Raw genomic sequence first — 22,424 nt, 5'->3', positions numbered from 1 at the left:
AAATTCAAGATGGCTGCCACTTTGGGTGTTTTTTTTAGGGTTTTTGGAGGAGTTCATGCCATTTTTGGGGCATTTTTTTACAGTATTGTTACAGAGTCTCTAAAGGGTTATAGTGGAAGCACTGCTTATGGTGAAATGAATAATATACAGTTTAAGTCCACAGAAATAGCATCTGGTGTCAATAAAGTAGATGTTTATGTGTAAACAACACTTGTCGATTACCCATTTCCCATTATCCCGTTGCTAGGCGCTGCCCAAGTAGCTGCCTGTTGCAGCAGCTCTCTCGTCTTTGTCCGTTTCTTGTAATTTTTTCGTCTCTTTTTCGTTATCTTCGTATTTGGAGTGTATCATCACTTTGTATGGTTCATTGTTGGTTATGGACAACAAACTTTTTGTGGCTTCAGTGATATTTTTACTACTTTTCTCCTGTGTTTGTCTGGAGATCCTACATGTATCCATGGCTGCATTGTTTACATGTGAACTCAGCTGTTAGCAGCCTGTAGCATGTCAATGCTAACTAGTGTAGGGCTTGATGATTTCCCTCGAGCTGAGGAGGAGGAGGTGAGGACGACGTGCTGGTTCTCGGGTGTGAGCTGGGAGGTGACAACGTGGACCTGTCCTTCCATCCATCGTTGTTGGGAACGTGGGATCTAGCTCTGGGGGATGGACGAGCTAGCCGTGCTAACCCAGCGGCATCGTGCTGTTCATGGATGTGGCTGACGGAGCTGACATCGGCACCACATCGGAGGAGCTTTGCCTGCTGTGAGCAGACAGGATCCAGGAGACAGAGACTGAACAGACTGCTGGGGAGGCTCAGTCCTGGACCCTGTGGAGGTGGAGACTGGCTGAACTGGAGAGTGGTGGACGAGTGGTGGATGGGATGTCGTCATCTAATTTCTTATGGACCTTTTTGCACTTTCTACACACTTTCTTACTTTTGTTTTCTTAAATGCTGCGTTGACTCCTGAATTTCCCCTCGGGGGTAAATAAAATATTTTCTATTTCTATTTCTATTTCTATTATAAAAGAGAATGCGGCTGTGACTTTTTAGGTCTATATCACAATTTGTTTTGGCCATATTAAATTGCGGTCACGTTTCGGTCCAAAATAAACCAATTATATGCTCATTCCTATGCATAGATCGTTTTTATCAACCTGAACGTGAGCGTGGGGTACGCTCAAATCCTATGCCAGGTCTGAGTTCATGTACGCAAGTTTCATGTCAGTGGGGAGTGTGGTGCAGCGAAGGGAATCCCTCTGTGGAAGGGAATTATTCCATCATATGAGAGCAAAACATTTTCAGACAAAAAAACTGATGTTTTAAGATTAGTATTTAGATCCTTGAATTATATATGACACCAAGAATGTTTCTAACATTTCAGTCTTCTTCTGCCACCCTATGAAATACATCGCTATGAAAGAGCAGCAGCACGAGCTGTCAGCTGATTTCTCCCCTTAAAAAAATGTGTTTCCTTTATCAGTTTACTTTACTTAAAAAAAAAGTAAAAATAGAGATACTTTTATCAGTTTTTAATACACTTCCATGTCCATGATAAAGTCTCCACAGAGAACGTTCAGTCAACACTGGATCAAACGTTTAACCTGGCATTTTTAAAGAAGCTAAATGAATTACAGGATTTACCGTGAAGATGATTATTTCACGCCCCACAGTATAGTATATAGTATCACATAAACAGGAATTGTGTGTGAAAAAGTGACTATTTCATAACAAAAGACGTTTGTTTACATGGGATCACAACCTATGTGCTCGTCTTGTGGTACGAATAATCTCCACCAATGCGTCCCTCCATGTCGTACATTCTGTGGGAACCTTGAATATTAAGGGGAGTGTCATGTAAATTACGATTATTTTCAGCCGCCACATTTATCAACAGCTGATCAGGTCTATGCCGTGATTGGCTCTGGTACACACACGTTCAATAAATCATAAGTGAACGTTGCCATAAGCTTGTTTTCACACCCAGATCTGTTCCAATTCCCACGCAAGATTGATAAATGAGGGCCTCAGAAGTGGTTACAGGAAGTGGTCTGTCCAAAAGACTGCGTAAAACATGGACATAGTCCCCGCAGCATCACCCGTCTGTTCCTGAAACAGTGAAATGGAACCTATCGACAGGCGTGATATGATGCGGGCTCTGAGCTTCCTGTCTAACAGCTACAGGGCGCCTGTCAGTCACTTGAGCCGAGCTGTGTCTCTGATTAGACAATCAAACAATCGTATTTTCTAAACCAGTGTTACCCAACCCTGGTCCTGGAGGACCCCTGCTCTGCATGTTTTAGATGTTACCCCACTCCAGCACACCTGATTCAAATGAATGGCTCATTATCAGGCTCCAGCAGAGGTTGATGAAAAACATGCAGGGCAGGGGTCCTCCAGGACCAGGGTTGAGAAACACTGTTCTAAACTGTGGAGTTGGAAAATAAAACTCACCCATAGTGAAATTACTGTTTCTGACCCAAATCATTGTTTGAACCAGGCTGTTAATATGCCTTTAAATGCCAGTAAAGTCTGTTTTTTTGGTTGGGTGTGCATGTGGTTTCCAGACTTTCCCGATGTTGCCCCTTGGGCCTGGCAGACCCAAAGCTGCAACAGATTCAGAAGACTAGTTTCTGAGAGCCAACGGCATCTGTGATAGGCGCTCACAGGACAACAGCTTCAATCACAGTTTCAAGAGGTCGTAGTAAGTAAGCCTTAGGACGCGATCACACTGGCCATCCGAAACGTGCCGTGCTCAAGCACGATTGCTCCCCTGCAGCGCTGTTCCCCAGCTGGAGAGTACCACTGGCGGTCACACTACCCCAATATGAACCAGACTTTAGCAGGTATCAGACACGCGCACAGCCTGCCTACGTCATCGTGAAGCGTCTTTTTACATGAAGCGCGATCTCATCAGAGTCAGCACAATGAGACACAGAGAGCACTGCTACAACTTTAGAGACTTTTGGACTTATATTAAGTCGTTTTCGCCCGACACAGCCCTCTATCACCCCCGCTTTGTTTAAAATGATTGTCGAGAGATGCGCCCGCGGTGATCATACATAATGAATCGCACGCGCTGTCCGCGTGCTTGTGCTCGTGCATGAAGTAAACCGTGCCGAAGCCCACCTCTTCGAAGCGTGCCGAAGCACGAAAGGGAATGGTGCTTGAGCACGGCACAGTTGCGGTCACACTGGCCATTCAAAACGTGCTTTACGGCTGAAAAGTGCTTAGGCACAGCACGATTGGCCAGTGTGACCGCGTCCTAAGTTTCAGTTACTGTGAAGAGAACACTTCAGGTTTGACAGGTCAAATTGCACAAAGAAAGCCATGGCTAAGACGTCAGAATAAGGGCCAATAAGCAACACCATTTGACTGCTGAAGACTGGAAGATGGTGTTATGGACTGATGAATCAAAATTTAAAACGTTTGGTTCATCACGCAGGGTTTTTGTGCGGCATTGAGTAAGCAAAAGGAGGGCTCCTTGGAGTGTGAAATCAAATGTAAACATGAAGGGGGAAGCATGACGGTCTGGGTCTGTTTGGCTTGATCCAGGATCTGGAACTTGTACAGAGTGAGAGGCATCCTGAACCAAAAATGGTCATTGCTGTAATCTGCAGGGCCTTGCAGTACCCTTTGGAATGCACCTAGTTGTTCGTGGGTTTATTCTTCCGCAAGATAATGACCCAAAAACTGAGTCCAAGCCATGCCAGAACTTCTTTAGAGTAAAGAAGACAGTAAGCTTGAAAACATGGAGTTCCCTAATTTAAACCCCATCGAGCTGTTTTGGGATGAACTGGACAGAAGAATGAAAGCAAAGAAACCAACAAATGAAGAACTTCTGCCATTGAGTTAGGAAGAACTTTCTGAGAAACATTTGATTTCCATTGCAGGAAGAGAGCCAGAAGTGTGTTCAGCTGTTATATCTGCCAAAGTGTTGACTTGGAGGAGTCAAAAGTTTAGACCACATTGTGGTTTATAAATTGATCCCAAGATTTTTTTTAATGCCAATTGTTTATCTATTCTATACTTTTATTTCAGAGTACAATGGTACATTAACCTGCATTATTTTAAATGCATAACTGGAAAATTTGGGGTGTTCTAAAACCTTTGACTTGTAGTTTAAAAGGGTGGGAGAAAAGATTGATGAACTGTAGAATCAGGATTTTTGTGTCATAATTTTAAATTGTGATTTTTTTTTGTTCAAAAGTCCCTAATTTTTTTTTAAAGATAAAAGTCCTTATTTTTTTTATTGTTTATAAGCTGGGTTTGAAAAAAGGTGAGATATTAGATCCCCTGAATTAATCTTAAAAACTGACTCACATGTGATGTGCAGTTTTTGGGAAAATATGGCTCCTGATGTAGTCTGTAGACATTGTCATTCAACTATTCCACGTCATCTGGTGTTAAAAAGCAAACTAAAAAGTACAAATATCAGAAATGTTGAAGAATTGCAATTTAAACGAATTGGCGCCCCAAACCATGAAAGAATCGAATCAGGAGAAAAGCGTATCTTTCATGACCTGGTAGTTTATATCTTTCTTTATAATAATGGTGTTTTTTAAGACCAGTGACTTTTTCATTTGCATTTCAAAGTAAAATTCCCATTACTTTCCGGTGTTTGCCAGATAACCAAGACACAAGATGTTTGTCTTTTCTTGTTCTTGTAACTGAGGGAGTGAAAGGTCAGGTGTTATATGACTAAACATGGGACATATGAAGGGTTTGGGGCAGGCTTTCAAAAAGAAATCCTAAACATCTAGTCACAAAAAGTCATTTGTACTATGTGACTAAGATTATATTTCTGTATTTCTGTAGCCTGTTTAAGCAGCTCTGTCTGTGACAGCGCGAGTCTCCTACTGAGTTCAGATTCGTGCCAGACTGTTAACTCTGCGAGAGGGCTCAACATCAACAACACATGTTGCAACCCAAAAACTTGATCCCCTGCCAGCAGAGCAGATGAAAAGAGCTTAGATGAATAGAGCAACATAGGGTCAGCCAGCCATGTTTGCTGCTGAGTAGGACTGTGGAAATATCAGATTTTTACTTCAGTATTAGTCTGGCCAAAGCATATTCCACTTCCTGTTTTTTTTTGTTTTTGTTGTTTTAAGTGAATTAGAAAAAATAAAAATTAAATGTGTAAAATTCAAGTTAAGTAAATGCAAGACAAGGGTGTAACTAATGAATAAACCTTTCTGATGAATGCTCTGGACTGCCTTACATGGCATCCTTTTCAAGTGTCTTGAGTTAGCGTTTATTATGAATTGGTGCTCTTAGATTTCTGCTGTGTTTTAAATATATTGCCAGTCTCCTGATAGAAACTTCTACTTCCTCTAAAGCAAAACTCCTCATTACCTACCAGAGAAAAACCTGAACACAGAGTCTGAAGACCTGAACCAAGAGTCCAAAGACCTGAACCCAGAATCCAAAGACCTTAACCCAGAGTCTGAAGACCTGAACCCAGAGTCCAAAGACCTGGACCCAGTGTCTAAAGACCTGAACCCGTAGCCCAAAGACCTGAACCCAGAGTCTGAAGACCTGAACCTGGAGTTCAGAGACCTGGACAGAGAGTCCAAAGACCTGAACCAAGAGTCCAAAGACCTGAACCCAGAGTCCAAAGACCTGAAGCCAGAGTCCAAAGACCTGAACCCAGAGTCCAAAGACCTGAACCCAGGTATTCTCTGTAGTTGAAGTATAGTTTCTCACTTTTATTGTTTATCGCTGATGCAATTTTTTTGGAGGTAAAGGCCAAAGGTGTTAGCCATCTATATTTGTCAGTGCTTCTTTATTGTTTGTCCTCCACTTTGTGTTGAAGTGGAAATCTGCAGAACATAAATGCCCTCTACTGTAAATCAATTAGCTGCAATCTGTTACTGCACACTTACAGTGTTTGTCATGTTTCCAGGTTTCTGCCTTTAAAGATGGTTACAGTAAATTTCAGTCTATTGTCACGGGACTACTGTTGAGTTAAACTACTCTAAGAATAATGGTACTATAAAACTTGTAGAGTTAATCAGAGATTAGAAAAACAACTAAGTTATTTAAAGACATACATTGACAGCCTGTCATCTGTAGTCAAAGTAATTACCATTGTGTGCAGCCCTTCTGGTATCACTACCTTGAAAAGAGATGCATGCTCAGTGTGAAATACCACAGACATCTGAATGTGCTCAGGAATGTGACATAGGACTGTGGTGAAGATGGATACAGCACCTGTGATGTTGTGCCTGTGTTCTAAAAGAAGCCAGAACAGGTCTGTCTTTTTAGGCCATTGTGTGACTAAAAAAAAAAAGTTTCATATGGGGCGACGCTTGCAAGATGGTTCAGGTAAACAACTTGAGCTTCGCTTATTTACATTTGTCATGCTTAATCCCAGTCTCACAATTCTAAGAGGGATAAGTACACTCAAGTATCCACTGCTTCCCTGCACCAGTGCTGTGCTCAAACCCAACCTTACCTCCTCCCCCTGCCCCCACCTGTAGGCTCTGATCACTGTTATTCTTACCCATAGACTGTTTCACAAATGGACGTGGTCATCATCTGTCTGTCATTGAAACTGAGTTTTGAAGCAAATCATTGGCAGGAGATACTGGAAATTGGAGGAGTTTTAACCTCCATACTAACAGCCAAAGGGGGCCTGCTGGTCACTGAGCCGAGCTGTGCCTCTGATTGAGTGAACTCATCATCTTAATACCTACTAAGAGAAATTCAGCCCCTATACAGTTTGTGCCAACAGAGGATATAGCTAATAATTTAGCCATTTGTACTGGGCTGTAAACATCTTTATTTCTCTGTGTCGTTCTTTTGGCGCTGTGTGGTTTTGGTTTCTGGTACTTCCAGAGCCTGCCTCAGGTGGACACTTGACAAACTGCAGATTTTAGCACATCTGTATTGCCTCATATTTTTAGACATGAGGTTTTTGCTGGCTCTTACCCCTGTAGCTTGTATTATGGTAAATGTTTAAGGATTTAGATCAGTTCATTTACATTATTTGGGGGATCTGGCTTATAGTACTCATGATCATGGTTGGTTAAAATGAGACAAGAATTAGCCCTGCCTGTAAGATGGTGCTGGATCCGATCCTGTCTTGATGTTGGGCCTTTATTAGAAATATAACATACACAGTCTAGACCTGTTCTTGTTAACCAAAGTCATGAATTGGCATAAAGTGATGAAACTCTGAACCTAGATGCCAAAGACCAATCTGTGCTGCTTAGATAAAGCTGTTAATTAATTTGGAGTTGTCTGACTGAGCTGTATATACAATATTCTTAGGTTTATTTACACACAAAGACATGTTAGTAAGTCTGTATCTGTCCAACCATGTCATTTCTTTGACGTCATATGATAGCATATTAGCAAACTGCCATGTAACTTGCCAAGCTGCTCTGCACAACTATTACATAATTTAAGTACATATTATGCAGTAGGTGGAGTCTAATAAAAAAGAATGGTGTTATACCATGAATCCTCAGTGTTTTGGAGTGTGTGGAACTGTTTTCCAAGTTAAGAGTCTTGCCACAAAAACAAACATTATCCTTAATACAGAACCATAGAGTAAATGCCTCAGTATTTAACAAGGTAAATAAATGGTTAACACTAATAAATCCATCTGAATCCCGCATTTCTGTGCTCAAGTAGCATTCTTCTACAGATGTTTTTAGCAGCTCACACAATACAACAAATCAAACCATGTTTGTTTGTTTATTTTGACTTATCTTGGCAGTAGACTTGGGATTTTTATAACTAAAGCCAAGCATAAAATTCAATGCAGAGCTGTTTTCTAAAAGGACTGGGGAATTTTTCTGCATTCATTGTAACATGTTCATTTTACATCCTACATGCCTGACCTTTTCACAGTAGGTTCTCAGAAATATGTACATTTATCCAGTTGTATTTACAAAAATGATTGTGTGATTAATCTGCTGTTTGGGGCTGTTCACTGCTACAAGGGCTCAGAGCTAAGCTCAGAAATCTTTGCACAGTATAAGTTTATGTATACATAGAAAAAAGGCATTACGAAACACAACTTGGCACATGCATCCCAAGTGGGTCTAGTTTTCCAAATCACATGCAAATCAGAAACATGGTGTTTCCATTGTTCTTATTCAAACAACCACACACTGGCCCTCATTTATCACTCATGCGTGGGTGCAGATTCACAGTAATGTCTCTGTATGGTTTATGAAATGTGCTACCTGGGCTAATTGCAGCGTACACCTGATAGGGTATTTACTAATCTGGTGGCAGCAAACAATCATCATTTAAATAAGATGCCCCTAGATATTCACAGTGCAGCTGGCCTAGTAAACTGAATGTATGACATGGAGGGACATTATAGACATTACAGGAAGCAAGGATACTTCTCTGTGCTGGAGATGAACACCATAAAACCAGAGGTAGAGAGAAGTCAAGTTCTGTCGTTTTGGCGGAGTCAGAAAAACCACACCTGTAAGGAAGTCTCTGCAGATGTTGCAGGGAGGATGTGAAAAACCAAACTACAGCAGAGTTATGAACATTTAATGTATACATCCGTCTTTTATACTGTTATTAATTCATCATTGATATCCATCTCTCACAAGCCCCAATGTACGTAATTGTTGTCACTTGGGTCCAGAAACATGGAAACCCTTAAATCCCTTTTAAAAATGTGTCTGAGTGTGGCTGAAGTTAATTAAAGCTAATCTACTTATAAACTGTAACTTCCTTTAAAGAGGGGGCACACACACCTCAAACCCTTGAACTCGTTTATTAGACACACAGGAACAAAAGTTGCATTGGTGCCAATTATTAGATAAATTTGGATGACAAGGTGGTCTGTTTTTAGCATGGAGTCTTTTATGACTTATAACATTTCACTCAGTTTTTCTGTTAAAACACTCACTAGAACACAAATGCACAAACATTTGTTAAACTGACCCCAAAAAGGACTGAACTTGGCTTCACTTACCAGTTGATGGGTATAAGGTAAAACTTTTGACTGAAGTTGTTTTAGATGGTTTGTTTTACTTTAACAACCAATTTTCTCATGGCCCTCAACAACATTTGCACCATCTCTTTCCTTAATCAGCTATTCCCAGTAGTTGAATTCATGGAGTAGTGTCCTTAGATGCTAATGTGTCAGCAGTGAGGTTGTTGTGTTTTTAGCTGTGGCTCTCTATTTGCACTGCAAAACTAGTGAAACTACAACCAGTAGTAAAGACAGATGGTCCTTGCTAAGCTCTTAATTCATTGGCTGCCAGCCATTTTCAGACCATCACAACAATCTTTCAAGACCCAGAGAATATTTGTTTCTATGACTGTAAACATTAAAACAATCTAAAGAAGAGTAGTCTCTCTTTGTCATGGCTCTCTTTCTTGTTTTTATCCAAAAAACAGACAATATGCACCTTTTTAGATTGCAATTGTCTCAGGCGCCCCATCCTTTGATCCATGGTCTCTGTCTTTTCTTAAGATCGCAAGACTCTTTTTCTGTGAACTACTGCGACCCATCCTCTGTTCAAGCGTGAGCTGCCTGAACTTTGGTGACTTGCAGCTTCTCACTATGGCCCCGTTTACACGACAACGTTTCATCTGAAAACGCTAAAACGCAGTGAAAAAATCTGCGTCTACACGGAAACGCCAAGGGACTGAAAACGCTATAGTAAGCATGCCAGGCTTGTAGTTGGCGCTATAGCTGTCTTCTCCAGAAGCTGCTTTTGGTAGATCTCCACCAAAGCAGAGTTGAGCAGATCATCTGGTGTATTGGGGAATACTTAGTGCAAAAGTGGAGCAACAGATGCACATTTTGTTGAAAGACAGTCAGCAGTTCCAGCCGGCTGAGCAGCACAAACACAACACGGAAGTTCACAACAATAGTAACAACGGTACCTTGTCTTGTTGTATGTGCTCGCGCAAAGCGGAGTGTGACATCAGTGTTTCCACTGAATATGCCGGCGTTTCAGGAAAAAATCCACTCCGGAGGCTGTTTTCAAAACTTTGCGTTGTAGGTCGGCTAAACGCTGTTTCCGTGCAAACACAAGGCTGAAGCTCAAGAAAACTTTTGCGTTTCACACTTAAACCGTTGTCATGTAAATGGTCCCTGTGTCTCTGTGACCTTGAATTTTCTTCTCATATCTTTACTGGTCTCTTATCCAAAGAGCGAACCCCTGCCACCTACAGAAGTTTACAAGCCCGATACAAGCGCCCCCAGACCAGAATCCCCTGTTAAAAAAACATAAAGACGGTTGTTAATCAAAGTGATATCTACTGGCATTAATGGCAGCCAGTGAGTAAAGTTAATCGCGTGTTCTTTGAATCTGTCCTTCAAGCAGCATGTATGACTTCCAAGCAGAGTATTTTAAGTCATGTGTTCTCAATATTGATGTTTAAGATCTCCTTTATTTTTCAATTGTAAAAATTAGGCCCATTCATGGTTTTTATTGCTCTTTAGCTGTTTGGTTAAGATTCCTTTTTTCTAAAGGTCTGAAGAAGTGACAGGTATCACACTTCGAGATAAGTCAGAGTAATTACTGAAACAAAACACAGGTGATTGTTTGCATCCAATTCCCTTTGAACACTACGTTCTCAGAGTGTTTTGCAAGAGTGTTTTTTCCTCCCGTCAGTCTCTGCAACGGGGTGTTGTGCTTAAACAAAAAGCAAACCAAGCAGAATGGTAATGTGAAGTCACCAAGGCAAGCCAAGTCATGTCAGGCTCAGCAATCTCAGCTGCTTTGTTAGCTGGCAAACAGGAGAGGCAAAAGACAGCTACATGGGTTTGAAAGTTTCTCAAATGAAAATGTCTTGTTAGTCTCACAGCATTAGTAGTCAGTGGCTAATCAACTGCACTGTATACTTTTTATATGTTCACTCTTATGTCATAGAGACCTGTGTAGAATGTAGAGAGAAAGGTGATGACTGTGTTACTTAAAATGCAGTTTTTATCAAGACATCATGGGGACAGCACAGGTGTATTAACTGGAAAGAATGTTTTCTGTTTTAAGGCCAGTGTAGCAGTTGATTTCTAATAATCATCAATATTTTGTATTAGCAGAGCTTTTCTTTTTGATTACCGTTATTGTTTGTTTTCATTCGTCTCAGCCTGCATGCATCAACACACAGAAAAGGATGAGGTCTGGTAGTGAAGGGTGGGGTTGAGAAGAACAATATTCCATCTCGTGTTTTCCTAGAACTCTGTTTCCACCAAGAGGTTCAATTTGGTTTGTCTCGGTATGGCGCACGTTTTGTTGCATTCCATGGACTGATCCTGGGACAGGTCCCCAAATTACTGACCCGTTCTGTCCCACTTTTTGGTACCCTTCTGTTTGGGTGCTAGGCATACTGATCTGACCCCAGAAGGTGGACCTAGAAACACTGTAGTCTGTTGATTGGTGGAAAGAATCGTCACTTCCTGTATGACATCAGCTGGTAGCACATAGCCTTCTTTGAAACAAAGCTTGATTTTTTTAAGTAACAAAAAGCCATATACCAGTCACAGAGAAGACTAATTGCTGGATGTCTTTCACCTTTACTCTTTGTTTATTGCATTGTGTTCTTCTTTGTTGAATTTATTAGCTATTACCAAGAAGGGCACGGTTGGCTGTAAAAATGCAAACAGGATCAGGCTTTACTGATCCAACCCGTACCAAGCTGTACTGATCCCAACCAGATTGCTTGTTCTAAACAGGGTGTAGGTGTGTTCAGGTAGTCATCACACAGACCACAGGAACTACCATCAATACTCTGTTATCATAGAGCAGGGGTAGGGATGGGTACCGAATTAGGTACTTTTATAGGTACTAACCGAATTCTGTCTAAAGTACCAGGTATCGATTCATGTAAAACCAAAAGGTACCATGTTAAGGTATCTAAATGCATCCTTGTGACTGTGAGGGAGTGGAAGAGTAGGTGATTTTCCATGCTGGACATGAACACAGCATTGCAAGGTTATATGTTAAAGAATAAATATATACATCTTTTTTTTTAATGTCATTATTAAACAAATTGATAATTTTTTATCACATAAACACCAAAAAAGTACCGAAACTTGGTACTGTTAAGTACCGGTACCAATTGCCAGGTACCGGGCATCAGTACCGTATCATCTCAAATGTGAAAGGTACCCATCCCTAAGCAGGGAAGCCTGATTACCATAGTAATCAAACACACACACACAAACACACACACACACATACACACACACACACACACACACACACACACACACACACACACCAGAATTCATTGTCAGTAGATTGATTTGCTCTGCCCTTTGTTATAACACATTATCTATTTTTCAGTGGAATTTAAAAACGAGCAAGAGACTCTGAACGGCTCAAACTGTGTGTTCTCTGGAAGAATTACTGCATTAATAATTTATTTCTTGCTGTTTTTTTGTTTGTTCACTTTGTTTTCTTATGTTCCGTTTTGTACAGAGACAAACTCATGCTGCCAGAATGATTTATTGCCCATATCATCTGATGGGACAGCCCCATCTTACTTAAAGACATTTTTCATTACACATCTTCAAACTGTACTGCAGAAGCCATGTCCAAATATAAGCAGAGATTAAATCAACATTCCATTGGCTTGTTTGCCTTTTTTGTACAACCCATGTCTATTGTGCTTTATAACCACAACACAAAGTTAAAGGTTTCATCTTTACGCCGCTGTGATCTCCATATTAAGCCTGACCCCTGGAGTCAGTGTTAAAATGTGGAAAAGCTTTTAAAACAAGCGGAGGTCATCACATGACCTTTAAATAAGGATGAGGATTTTGATTGGATCATGCACCAAAGCTTCCTTATTTAGCTTTTAGTGTGTGTAGCACACTGGCCACAAGATTAGATAAACACACATGTAGGGGAGACTGTCTAACCTGTCTTATATGCTGGATGTGAAAAACAAGTAAATAACAACCCACAATGAAAAAACAGTGCAGTAAAGAAGATGAGCTGAGGTAGTGTCTACATATATATATATATATATATATATATATATATATATATATATATATATATATATATATATATATATACACACACACACACACACGCACACACACACACACACAGTGTTTTATTATTACTTTTATGAAATGGCGAAATTTTTTAAAAATGTCACATAGTTTTTTTATTTTGAAGTGTGGGTATTTTTTTTTTTTTTTTATCTGCAAAATGTATTAATAAACAATATTTAAGGGGAGGACATTAATGAGTAAGCATGTATTAAAAAGTCCTTGGATAATGAGCAAAGGGAATTAGATGTTAGTCTTTGCAAAGGTCAGCAGCAGGGTTCACACCATGTAGCACTCAGTTCATTTCTAATTTACTCTTCATCTTCTGAGGAAGGAAATAATGCAGTGTCATCCCATACATATTTATATATAGCACATTGCTGATTTAAAAGAAAAAGTGCCGTTGTGTTCTTGAATATAATTCTTCCTTTTCAAAGACATTTAGAGAAGACAGCAGAGAACTCACTTTCAATGTTTTGTCATCCTTTTTAAATGTCCTCATGATTGTTTTTTGTGTTTGTGTGCAGTGGGAGCTGCTGTGGTCCCTTATCCTGCTCTTCACCTTCTGTCTGCTGCTGGTCTGGTTCTACTTCTGGTGGGAGGCACATAACGACTACAATGAGTTCAACTGGTGAGTTCACAGCCAAGTCCAGCGTTCCTCTGTGACGTTACATGGGTTAAACTGTAGGCTGATAAATATTGTATTGTTTTGTCTACTGTCGCTGATTTCATCCATGTAATAATCTTCCTTCTGACTCAATCTGAGCAGATACCAACCAGCCGTTATAGCAGATACCAACCAGCCGATTATATCATTATATAACAAAGGCAGCTAATCCAATGTCTCTTATTCTGTTCATGGTTAATCCCACTCATATTTTATGCAACTGCAAGTTTATTTGACTGAAAACAAAAGAGTTAAAGGAAAAAAGAACCCTTGGGTTAAAACTTCTAAAATGTTGAGTGTCACAGTTACCAAAAATAATAACTCTCAGAATTACTATAAGTTCTGAATCTGCATTGAAAACATGAGGCTAATATCCTTTATACTAAAAGTATATGAAATGTTTTTCAAACTTAAGAACCTGAAATGTATCAACACTCAGCCCTATAAAAGATTATAGGACGAGGTAAAAAATCAAAATGTTTAAAACATTGATACAGTCCAAAAAAAAACATCTTGAGTGTGATGGAGCCCTATATCAGACATCTCCCTCCTTACACCACAGCTTCAGGGAGTTCTCACTCTAATCTGATGATCTGTTTTTAAAAGGTCTTAATGTATATTAGGCGTGTACAAAGAATACAGGGGCGCTGCTCAGAAAATGTCGCAACGGTTATATTCTCACCAGAGCACAGTGATGGACAGCTGGATAATGGCTCAGGCTGATTAGAATTGTGAGAAAGTCGCATTAGTTCCATTTGATTCTACTTAATGTCTCCTTAGAGCTGAAAACACAAAGAAACATTCCCATACATGCTTTGGAAAAAGGCTAAGACTCTATCCTATAATGACATAATGTATGTTTTGCTCTCCAGCTAACTTTCCCCTCCCCCTCTTTTCTCCTGCTGACCTCTAACAATGTTAACATTGGAAGCCTCTCCTCTTTGTGTCCACTGTTTTCTTGCAGTTTTTCACAGTCCTTTCTCAACAGTGGCTCTGTGATAGCTCAGTCCACATTTTATTCTTTCCCTCACCCTTTTTCTCTTAACAGGACCCATTTTTATCATTATTATCCTGCTGATAAGGATTCACCTCATCGTCCAGCTGTGGTCGACAGATATTTGCTTCGTCTTGATAGGACATGAACACATTTCCTGCTTTTCTTCCTTTCTGTGGGGGTACATCATGTGGATGGCAATTCTGCTTGTTGGCGTTCTTGTGATTTGGCAAGAGAGGGGGGGTTGTCCCAGTCTATCTGCTGTTTAAATGTATGCACAAAGGGCTCAGAGCATCAACTCTTAGTGACCCCACTGTGGCTGTGTGCCAGTTAAATCACAGATACGCTTTTAAATACACATGTTGACTTGTCTTTGCTCTGGAGCTGGGGAGCTGCTGGTTTTGTTTTCTAAATATAAGATTACATTTGGTCAGAGTGTTTGTGTCACTCTTGTTATGTTTGCTGTGGCCTAATTACATATTTCCTGTACTTGAAGATCCCCACAAAATCCCAAAGGAAAGTAATTCATTGCCAGATCATTCAAAAAACCGTGTGGAGTTCTTCCTGCTGCTCAGAGTTAGTGTGTTTTTGGTCCCTGTCGTTGTTACCTCTGTTAACTCTAATAAGTGTTATTGCAAAATGTCAAATCACTCTCAGTGTATGTCAGATAGAGAAAGGAAAATTGTAGACTGGGAAGTCAGGAGAGAGACAGTTATTACAATCAAACTAAATGTTCGGGGGCGTATTGCATTCACTTGATTTTTTTTCCCCGTCTTTAACCATCTCATAAAGTATTTTTGATTAGTTTTTGAGTTTCCTGATTTTACAAGATTTGTTTTATTTTTCATTATTTTTAAGTGAATGCAATACACCCCCTGTATAAATGGCAAAATAAAATAAATCAATGCAAACAAGAATTTTGTTTTTTAGTATTTCCTCACCAATAATTTCATACAAATAACACATACACGCTGACTGACACACATATCCTTAAACATTTGCCTTTTTTTGTCAGTGGTTGATTATTATTTTGTATTTATGTTTTTTTAAACCATGTGATTTTGGTTGTTTTTTTAATACATTTTTTTCTGGTCCAGTAGTTTTGACAGACATTAAGAGAAACTCCAAGTTTGATGTTGAAAAGTGCGGTGAAGGTGGCAGCACATTTCAGCAGCTCCCTCTTCAGATTTTCTTTTTGTAGCTCATTTATCGCCATGGACACCAAACTGGTCAGGACTACTGTGGTGTTTCTACCTTTTTTTTTCCTCCCTTGTGTATCCAGGGAGCATCTTATGTGTAACCATGGTAACATTTACGCACAAGATCAGCTGTTAGCACCCTGTAGCATGTTGTTGCTAACTGTTGCTAAACCCTATGGCATCCACGAGCTGAAGAAGAAAGGACATGGATCTGTCCTCCCATCCATCATTATGGGGAATGTAAGATCTATCTTCAATCACATCAGTGTTTCCCAACCCTGGTCCTGGAGGACCCCTGCCCTGCATGTTTTAGATGTTACCCCACTCCAGCACACCTGGTTCAAATGAATGGCTCGTTATCAGGCTCGAGCAGAGCTTGATGACGAGCTGATCATTTGAATCAGGTGTGTTGGTGTCAGGAACATAAAAAAACATGCAGGGCAGGGGTCCTCCAGGACCAGGATTGGGGAACACTGAATTACATGGTGAGCTAGCCATGCTAACCCAGCACCAGATGGAATACCAGAAGACAGAGTTCCATCATGCTAGTCACAGAGACATGGCTAATGAAGCTGACACTGGATACAAACGCTGCTGTAAATGGATAAAGGATAAAGGAGAGAGACTGAACAGACTGGTGAAGGAGTCCAGCTTGGTTGTGGACTCTGTTGAGGAGGAGGCTGACTGTAGAATGATGGACAAGCTGTCATCTCTGATGGAGAACATGTCCCCTTTCAAAAGACTTTTTACCTTTATGTAAATGTACATTTATTTTTACTCACTCTTGTCACAATGTTTTTCACTGTACACTCTCTTACTTGCTGCTGTAAATTTCTGTATCTTATCTCATTACCATTTATATGAAATGCAGGGGAGCTTCCAGTTGTGACATGTCGTCCGTTCTTGTGTCTCTGCAGGTTTCTCTATAACCGCTCTGGAGAGTGGAGTGATGGAACCATTCCCATCCTGGCCACCACTGCTGCTGGCTTCACCTACATTGCATTTTTAACTGTCAGTTGTACATCATATTCTTCAGTGAGGTGTCAGTTATGATTGTGAATGATTACAGTGGTCATTTTGAACACTTTTGTTTGATGATCAGTTATGAAGTGGTGTTGAGATTTGTAAAGAAAATGAGATGTATTTTTTTTAACTCTTTAACTCTTTTTCCTTATTCTAAGGTTTTAGCACTTTGTCACATTGCACTTGGGCAACAGTTGAATTTGCACTGGCTCCATAAGGTACATAACTTTCACACTTATATAACTGTGTGTGTAGCTGGTCTAAATAAGGTATCTGGGAGTGTGTGACTTTTACTTTGGTATCTGTCTCCATCTGTTTTTATTGATAGGCTTGTTTGTACTCTTGTGTGTTTGCTTGGTCCCTGTGTGTGTGTCGTCATTTATTGCTGATCGGCTGAACTTATCTTGAACTTACAGTTTGGATCGTGGTGTCCCAGGAGGGTTGTGAAAGCCCAGTAAATGACCTGTTTAAAAAACGCTATCGGCAAAACAAACATTAGAAAAAACACTCTCTGTGGTGTGAAAGGGCCAAGGGCTATTTGAGCTTGTTCTGTGGTGTGTCTGTCTGTGTGTGTGGTTATGTATTAATCTATAGTGGCTGTCATCCTGATTTTGTGTATCTCTCTCTTTGTTGACACAGATAGGAGTTACCGCTGCTCTCCTTACTACTGTCACTGGTGTGATATCCGTCACTCAAACATGGGGTCAAGAGTGGGACATTATCCCCATATCACTACAGGTCAGGAGACTGAAATACAGGAGAGCAACACTTTCAGCTGCTTGTCATCAATACTGATACTAAGGTTTAGGTCTACACTAAGTGCTATATCTGCACTGGACGGTGGCAGTCTTATATTATAATACTCACCTAAACTTTAACTATTTGAACACAGGATTCAAATAACTGTTTACCTACAAACTCTGCTAATCAGAAAAATAAAGGTTTGGCATATTTCATTTACTTTTCAGCCAAAATAGGAGGCTAGCAAAGTAAACAATATTAAGTATATTTTAAATAATTTTTTGTTGAGATGTCTTTTCAAATATAAGAGAATAAAATATACTTTATCATTCCCCGAAGAAAAATTCACAGTCACAGCAGCAAACAAGTATATAATGCAAAACATTTAGGAATATAAGAAAAAAGAATGTCCAGTAGAGACAGGGTCCAGGACTGAGCTGGACTTCTTCACAAATCTGTTCAGTCTCTCTCTCCTGTATCCTGTCAGGTGAAGCTCTTCCAATGTGGCATTTGTGTCCAGTGATAGCTCAGTTAGCCATGTCTGTGACTAGCATGATGCTTCTCTGCCTTCTTGTATTCCCTCTGGTGCTGGGTTAGCACAGCTAGCTCATCCATTTTATCGGAGCTAGATCTCACATTCCCCATAACCACAGATGGAAGGACAGGTCGATGTCTCCTCTCCTTTGCTCACACCGCAGCACCAGCACGTTGTCTTTGCCTCCCCCCCCCCTTAGCTCATAGAGAACACCAGCCCCAGCACTGGTTAGCATCAACAGATACAGGCTAATAGGTGAAATCTTGTTTATAAACAATGCGATCATGGTTACACGTAGGATCTCCAGACACACAGGAGCAAAAAAAGTAAAAACACCACTGCATACGTAACCAGTTTGGTGTCAGTGACCAACAAATGAGACATAAAAAGTAACAACAGACTTCAAATGCAGAGATAACGAAGAAGAGAAGAAAAAATATGAACAAACAGCAACAAAGGGAGAGAGCTGCTGTAACAGTCAGCCACACGGGTGTCTCCTAGCAATAGCATAGTACAACAAATAACGACCTCCACATAGCTATTATCTTTGAAAAGTACCTTTCCCAACTTTGATGTCTGTAATTTCACTCCTCTCTGTCTTTGATTTGCTGAAATATCTCTTCTTCACATCCTCCACTTCTTCCCTCCCTTTTTTCTGAGTCCTCTGTTCTCTAATGCCTTGCCCTCATCCTCTTCCTCTATCTCATCTCTGTCCAGGCCACAGGACCGTTCCTGCACATTGGGGCTCTTGCTGCAGTCACAGCACTGTCTTGGATTGTGGCTGGACAGGTCGCCCGCTCAGAAAAAACATGTAAGTTGACATCCAAGACACAGAACAAGAAGACACTCAGTTGTCGTAACCATGTGCTACTAGAGACACACACATACAAATGAAGAAGGAGCTGTGAATGGTTAACACTATGTAGACAGAGGCCGGGACCTCCACCCAGGGTGTCAGAGATAAAGAGCATTCCTAGAGGCTCATGTGATGTTTTCCTCTCAGGACACCTTTTGGTTGTTTTCCTTTCTGGTAAGCAGCTCTTGATGTTTAAGCTATCACTGCCAGTGTTATCTGTAGAACAGCACAATCCAGTTTGAGCTGCAAATCATTGTCATCTTTGTAGCAGTGCTATGCTGTCGGTTAGTTATGTTCCTCACCAAATGTAGATTTCTTAACATCAATACCAAGATTATTGAAGAGGGATGAGTCTGAAAAATTGAAATAGATCAGATGATGTGCTGTGAGCTTTCTACTGTAGGGCAGATGTAAAATTAAAGCATGGATTTTTTTTCATTCCATACATTTTACCCTTTGGCATTTGAGAGCAAAAAGGCATTGCCTCATTACTCCTCTCTCAGCTCTACTGATTAAACAAAGAGTAGAGTCTGCATCAAGGTCTTCAAGGTATCAAAATTACAACCTAAAGCTCCCGTTTCCACCAAGCAGTTCAGTTTGCTTCGTCTCAGTACAGCACAGATTTTGTGATGTTTCCACTGACTAATCCCAGGACAGATCCTCAAATAACCAAGATCAACCTTCCCACTTTTTGGGACCCTTCTGTTGGGGTGCCAGACCAAACCGATCTGACCCCAGAAGGTGGAACTACAACATTGCAGTCTGTTGACTGGTCGAAAGAATCATCACTTCCTGTGTGACAGCGGCCACTGTATAGATTTCTATTATTTTTGATCAGATCTATAATAGTTCAAAACAAATGGGTAAGATAACAGCTCAGTATTTACTACTATTGTGTGGTGGTACAGAGTCAGACTCTCTCAACCCCACACAGAAACAACGCAAGGCATGACATCACAACAGTGACAATATTGGTTGAATGCTGTAAAGTAGAGCAGAACATGGTGGGAACTTTAAGCTGGGGGCACAATAGAAGTATCGGACCAAGACTTGGTATTGGCAGATACTCAAAATCAAATCACTCAGACTCAGACTGGGGGACAAAAATACCTAATCCGGACATCCCTACTGGAAACGGTGCTTAAGATTTAGCGAGACTTTATTCATGTTACAACCAAATAAAATGGAGTGCTTCTCTTTTCAGCACTGATCTGTAACACATGCCGTTGATGCAGGAAACCAACCAATTCTCTTTGATATTTCATCTTTGTTTGTGATACCTCTAGGTGTAACTCTTTGAACCGTTATCTACAGCCGCTGATCAACACAGACCTGGTCTAAAAGAAAGAGCTTTGTAAATTTTGCTCACCATTTCTCTCCTCTGCCCTGTTCCCATCTTCTGCCTAGAAGCCACACACCGCAGGCACATTGACTGCATACTCACATACTTGATACCTTTCTGCAGGGCTTTGCTAAGGGGTGGGCTTTCTCTGCTTTCTGAAAGAAATCAGTGTAAAAAAACCACAAAACTCCACTTACTGTTTACACCAACACAGCTCCTCTGCTCTGTGGCTTTAACCTGGAAGGAGCAAAATTAAATGTGGTAATTTTTGGTTTACACTTCTGTCCTTTTGTTTCAGCTGAATATAAAACTGTAAGTGACTGTATCCTTTGAAACACAGCATATCAGATTTTTCACAGTCTTTAGGTTAATACTGAACAGAGTCTGGGGAGATGCATGTGTGTGAGTGTGCACGTCTCTGTGTAGATAAAGGCTTTGAGTCTCCCACGTGTAACTGGAGTTGTCCACAACCTCGCCCAGGAGCTGACCTTGAAACCGACACATTCCCCTGAGTCTATGTGTCTGTTTGTTCTCTATCCCACATCTCTCTCTCTCTTTCACACACACACACACACACACACACACACACACACACACACACACACACACACACACACACACACACACACCAGAATTCATTGTCAGTAGATTGTTATGTCTACGGGAAGTGCTCATTAACTGTTTTCTGATCTTCACCGAAGTCCCAACAATGAACAGTCTGCTTAAACCTATACCACACCAACAGTAATATGTTTTCATGTTTTTATTCACCCCTGCACTGAGATGACGGATGTTCATGTGGAGTGTTTAGGAAAAACATAAAAGGTATAACTGTTCGTGTGATATTAGTTGATTGTGTTTGTCTGTTGTTATGACTAAGATGTAGGGCTGCAACTAACGATTATTTTTAGTGTCGACTAATCTATCAATTATTTTTTCGATTAGTCGATTAATCACGATTATTTTGAGTTTCAACCTAATTTGGCCTTTAAAAGGTTCAGACCTTTATAATTCAACCTGTGTTTTGCATTTTTACTGCATTTACCCAGAGTTAGGTTTTCACCTCTGATTGGTCAGCCCTGTGTCACGTTTGTTTGTCTTTATTTCATTCATGATGACGTGAAAAAATATAAGTACTAGGCTATACAAAAAATAAATAGGCTAAATCTCAAACTGAATGAAGCAGGTAACAGGGAAATTAAGTTGTTGTACGCAGTGTTGGACAGACCGCTTATTAGTGACTTTGTTCTTGTTTTCTAATGTTTATTTGCTCATTGGGGCTTGCTTTGCTCTCTGTGTGATCCCGCCTGACTCTCTCCCAACTCTCCATAACAACGCGTTAAGTTTCGTTTCTCTACATGCGCTACTTCCACTTCGCTCATGCACACTCCGCCCCTCCTCCTCCCCGCTGAGTGTTACCGCTGCAGTGTGAGCTTGAGAGTAATAAATGTCCTCTCTTTTCTAAAGTTAGGGGAGTTTTGACACTAGTTTGTCGCTTAGATCCTGAAAAACTGTCTGTAACAGAGAGTGAAGGAGACTCTCTAGATCACGTGATCAGACGCTAAACTCCGGGAGCTGTAAGGCTCCGTCAGAGCCTCCATCAGCGCACAGCGCTCTCTGGAAGTGGAGATTTTTCCTCATCAATATTCCTCACGTATGAACTTAGTGATCTTTTCCCATAAAAGTATTCAATAACACAGCACCTCATGGTGTGAACTGAAGTTACAAATGAGTATTACCCCCTGGTATTTGATTTCACCATACGACAACAACAATAAAAACAATAATACGACGCGTCGACTATTAAAATTTACGTCGATTAATTTTTTTCGTCGACGTAGTCGATTATGTCGACTAATCGTTGCAGCCCTACTAAGATGAAGATCAGAACTATTTTTGGACCAATTCTTGCAGGAATTCTGGAAATTCCAAAGGGTTCACACACATTTTCTTGCAACTGTGTATTTCTCCATGCAGGATGTTAAGCAGCAAAGAAACATGCCAAGCATGGCTGCACTAAGCACACTCTGAGCCTCTCTTTTCACATTTTACATTGGGGGAGCAATGTGGTGACA

At 40.5% G+C, this 22,424-nt stretch overlaps 1 protein-coding gene across 5 annotated transcripts in view; it reads left to right on the top strand.

Moving 5' to 3' along the window:
• The window catches only part of gdpd5b (glycerophosphodiester phosphodiesterase domain containing 5b), a 67,026-nt gene that overhangs the window by 26,973 nt on the left and 17,629 nt on the right, over positions 1-22,424 (top strand). For 3 of the 5 annotated variants that reach the window (XR_012599088.1, XM_074679023.1, XM_074679022.1), the window contains exons 1-5: positions 16,275-16,608; positions 16,770-16,863; positions 17,034-17,093; positions 17,515-17,613; positions 18,869-18,962. Coding sequence is in view for 4 of the 5 variants with exons in the window: in XM_074679023.1 (XP_074535124.1) it covers positions 16,286-16,608; positions 16,770-16,863; positions 17,034-17,093; positions 17,515-17,613; positions 18,869-18,962 (670 nt within the window). In the remaining variant the exon portion in view is untranslated. Of the gene's footprint in view, positions 1-13,519; positions 13,624-16,274; positions 16,609-16,769; positions 16,864-17,033; positions 17,094-17,514; positions 17,614-18,868; positions 18,963-22,424 lie in introns of those variants that run through there. The other 2 variants (XM_074679024.1, XM_074679025.1) reach the window with 1 other exon arrangement.

The sequence above is a fragment of the Halichoeres trimaculatus genome, unplaced genomic scaffold (assembly GCF_033239565.1).
Source record: "Halichoeres trimaculatus isolate MK-OKI-2021-1 unplaced genomic scaffold, fHalTri1.1 fHalTri1_scaffold_9, whole genome shotgun sequence".
Lineage (NCBI taxonomy): Eukaryota > Metazoa > Chordata > Actinopteri > Labriformes > Labridae > Halichoeres > Halichoeres trimaculatus.
This window is presented reverse-complemented; position numbering and strand designations above follow the sequence as displayed.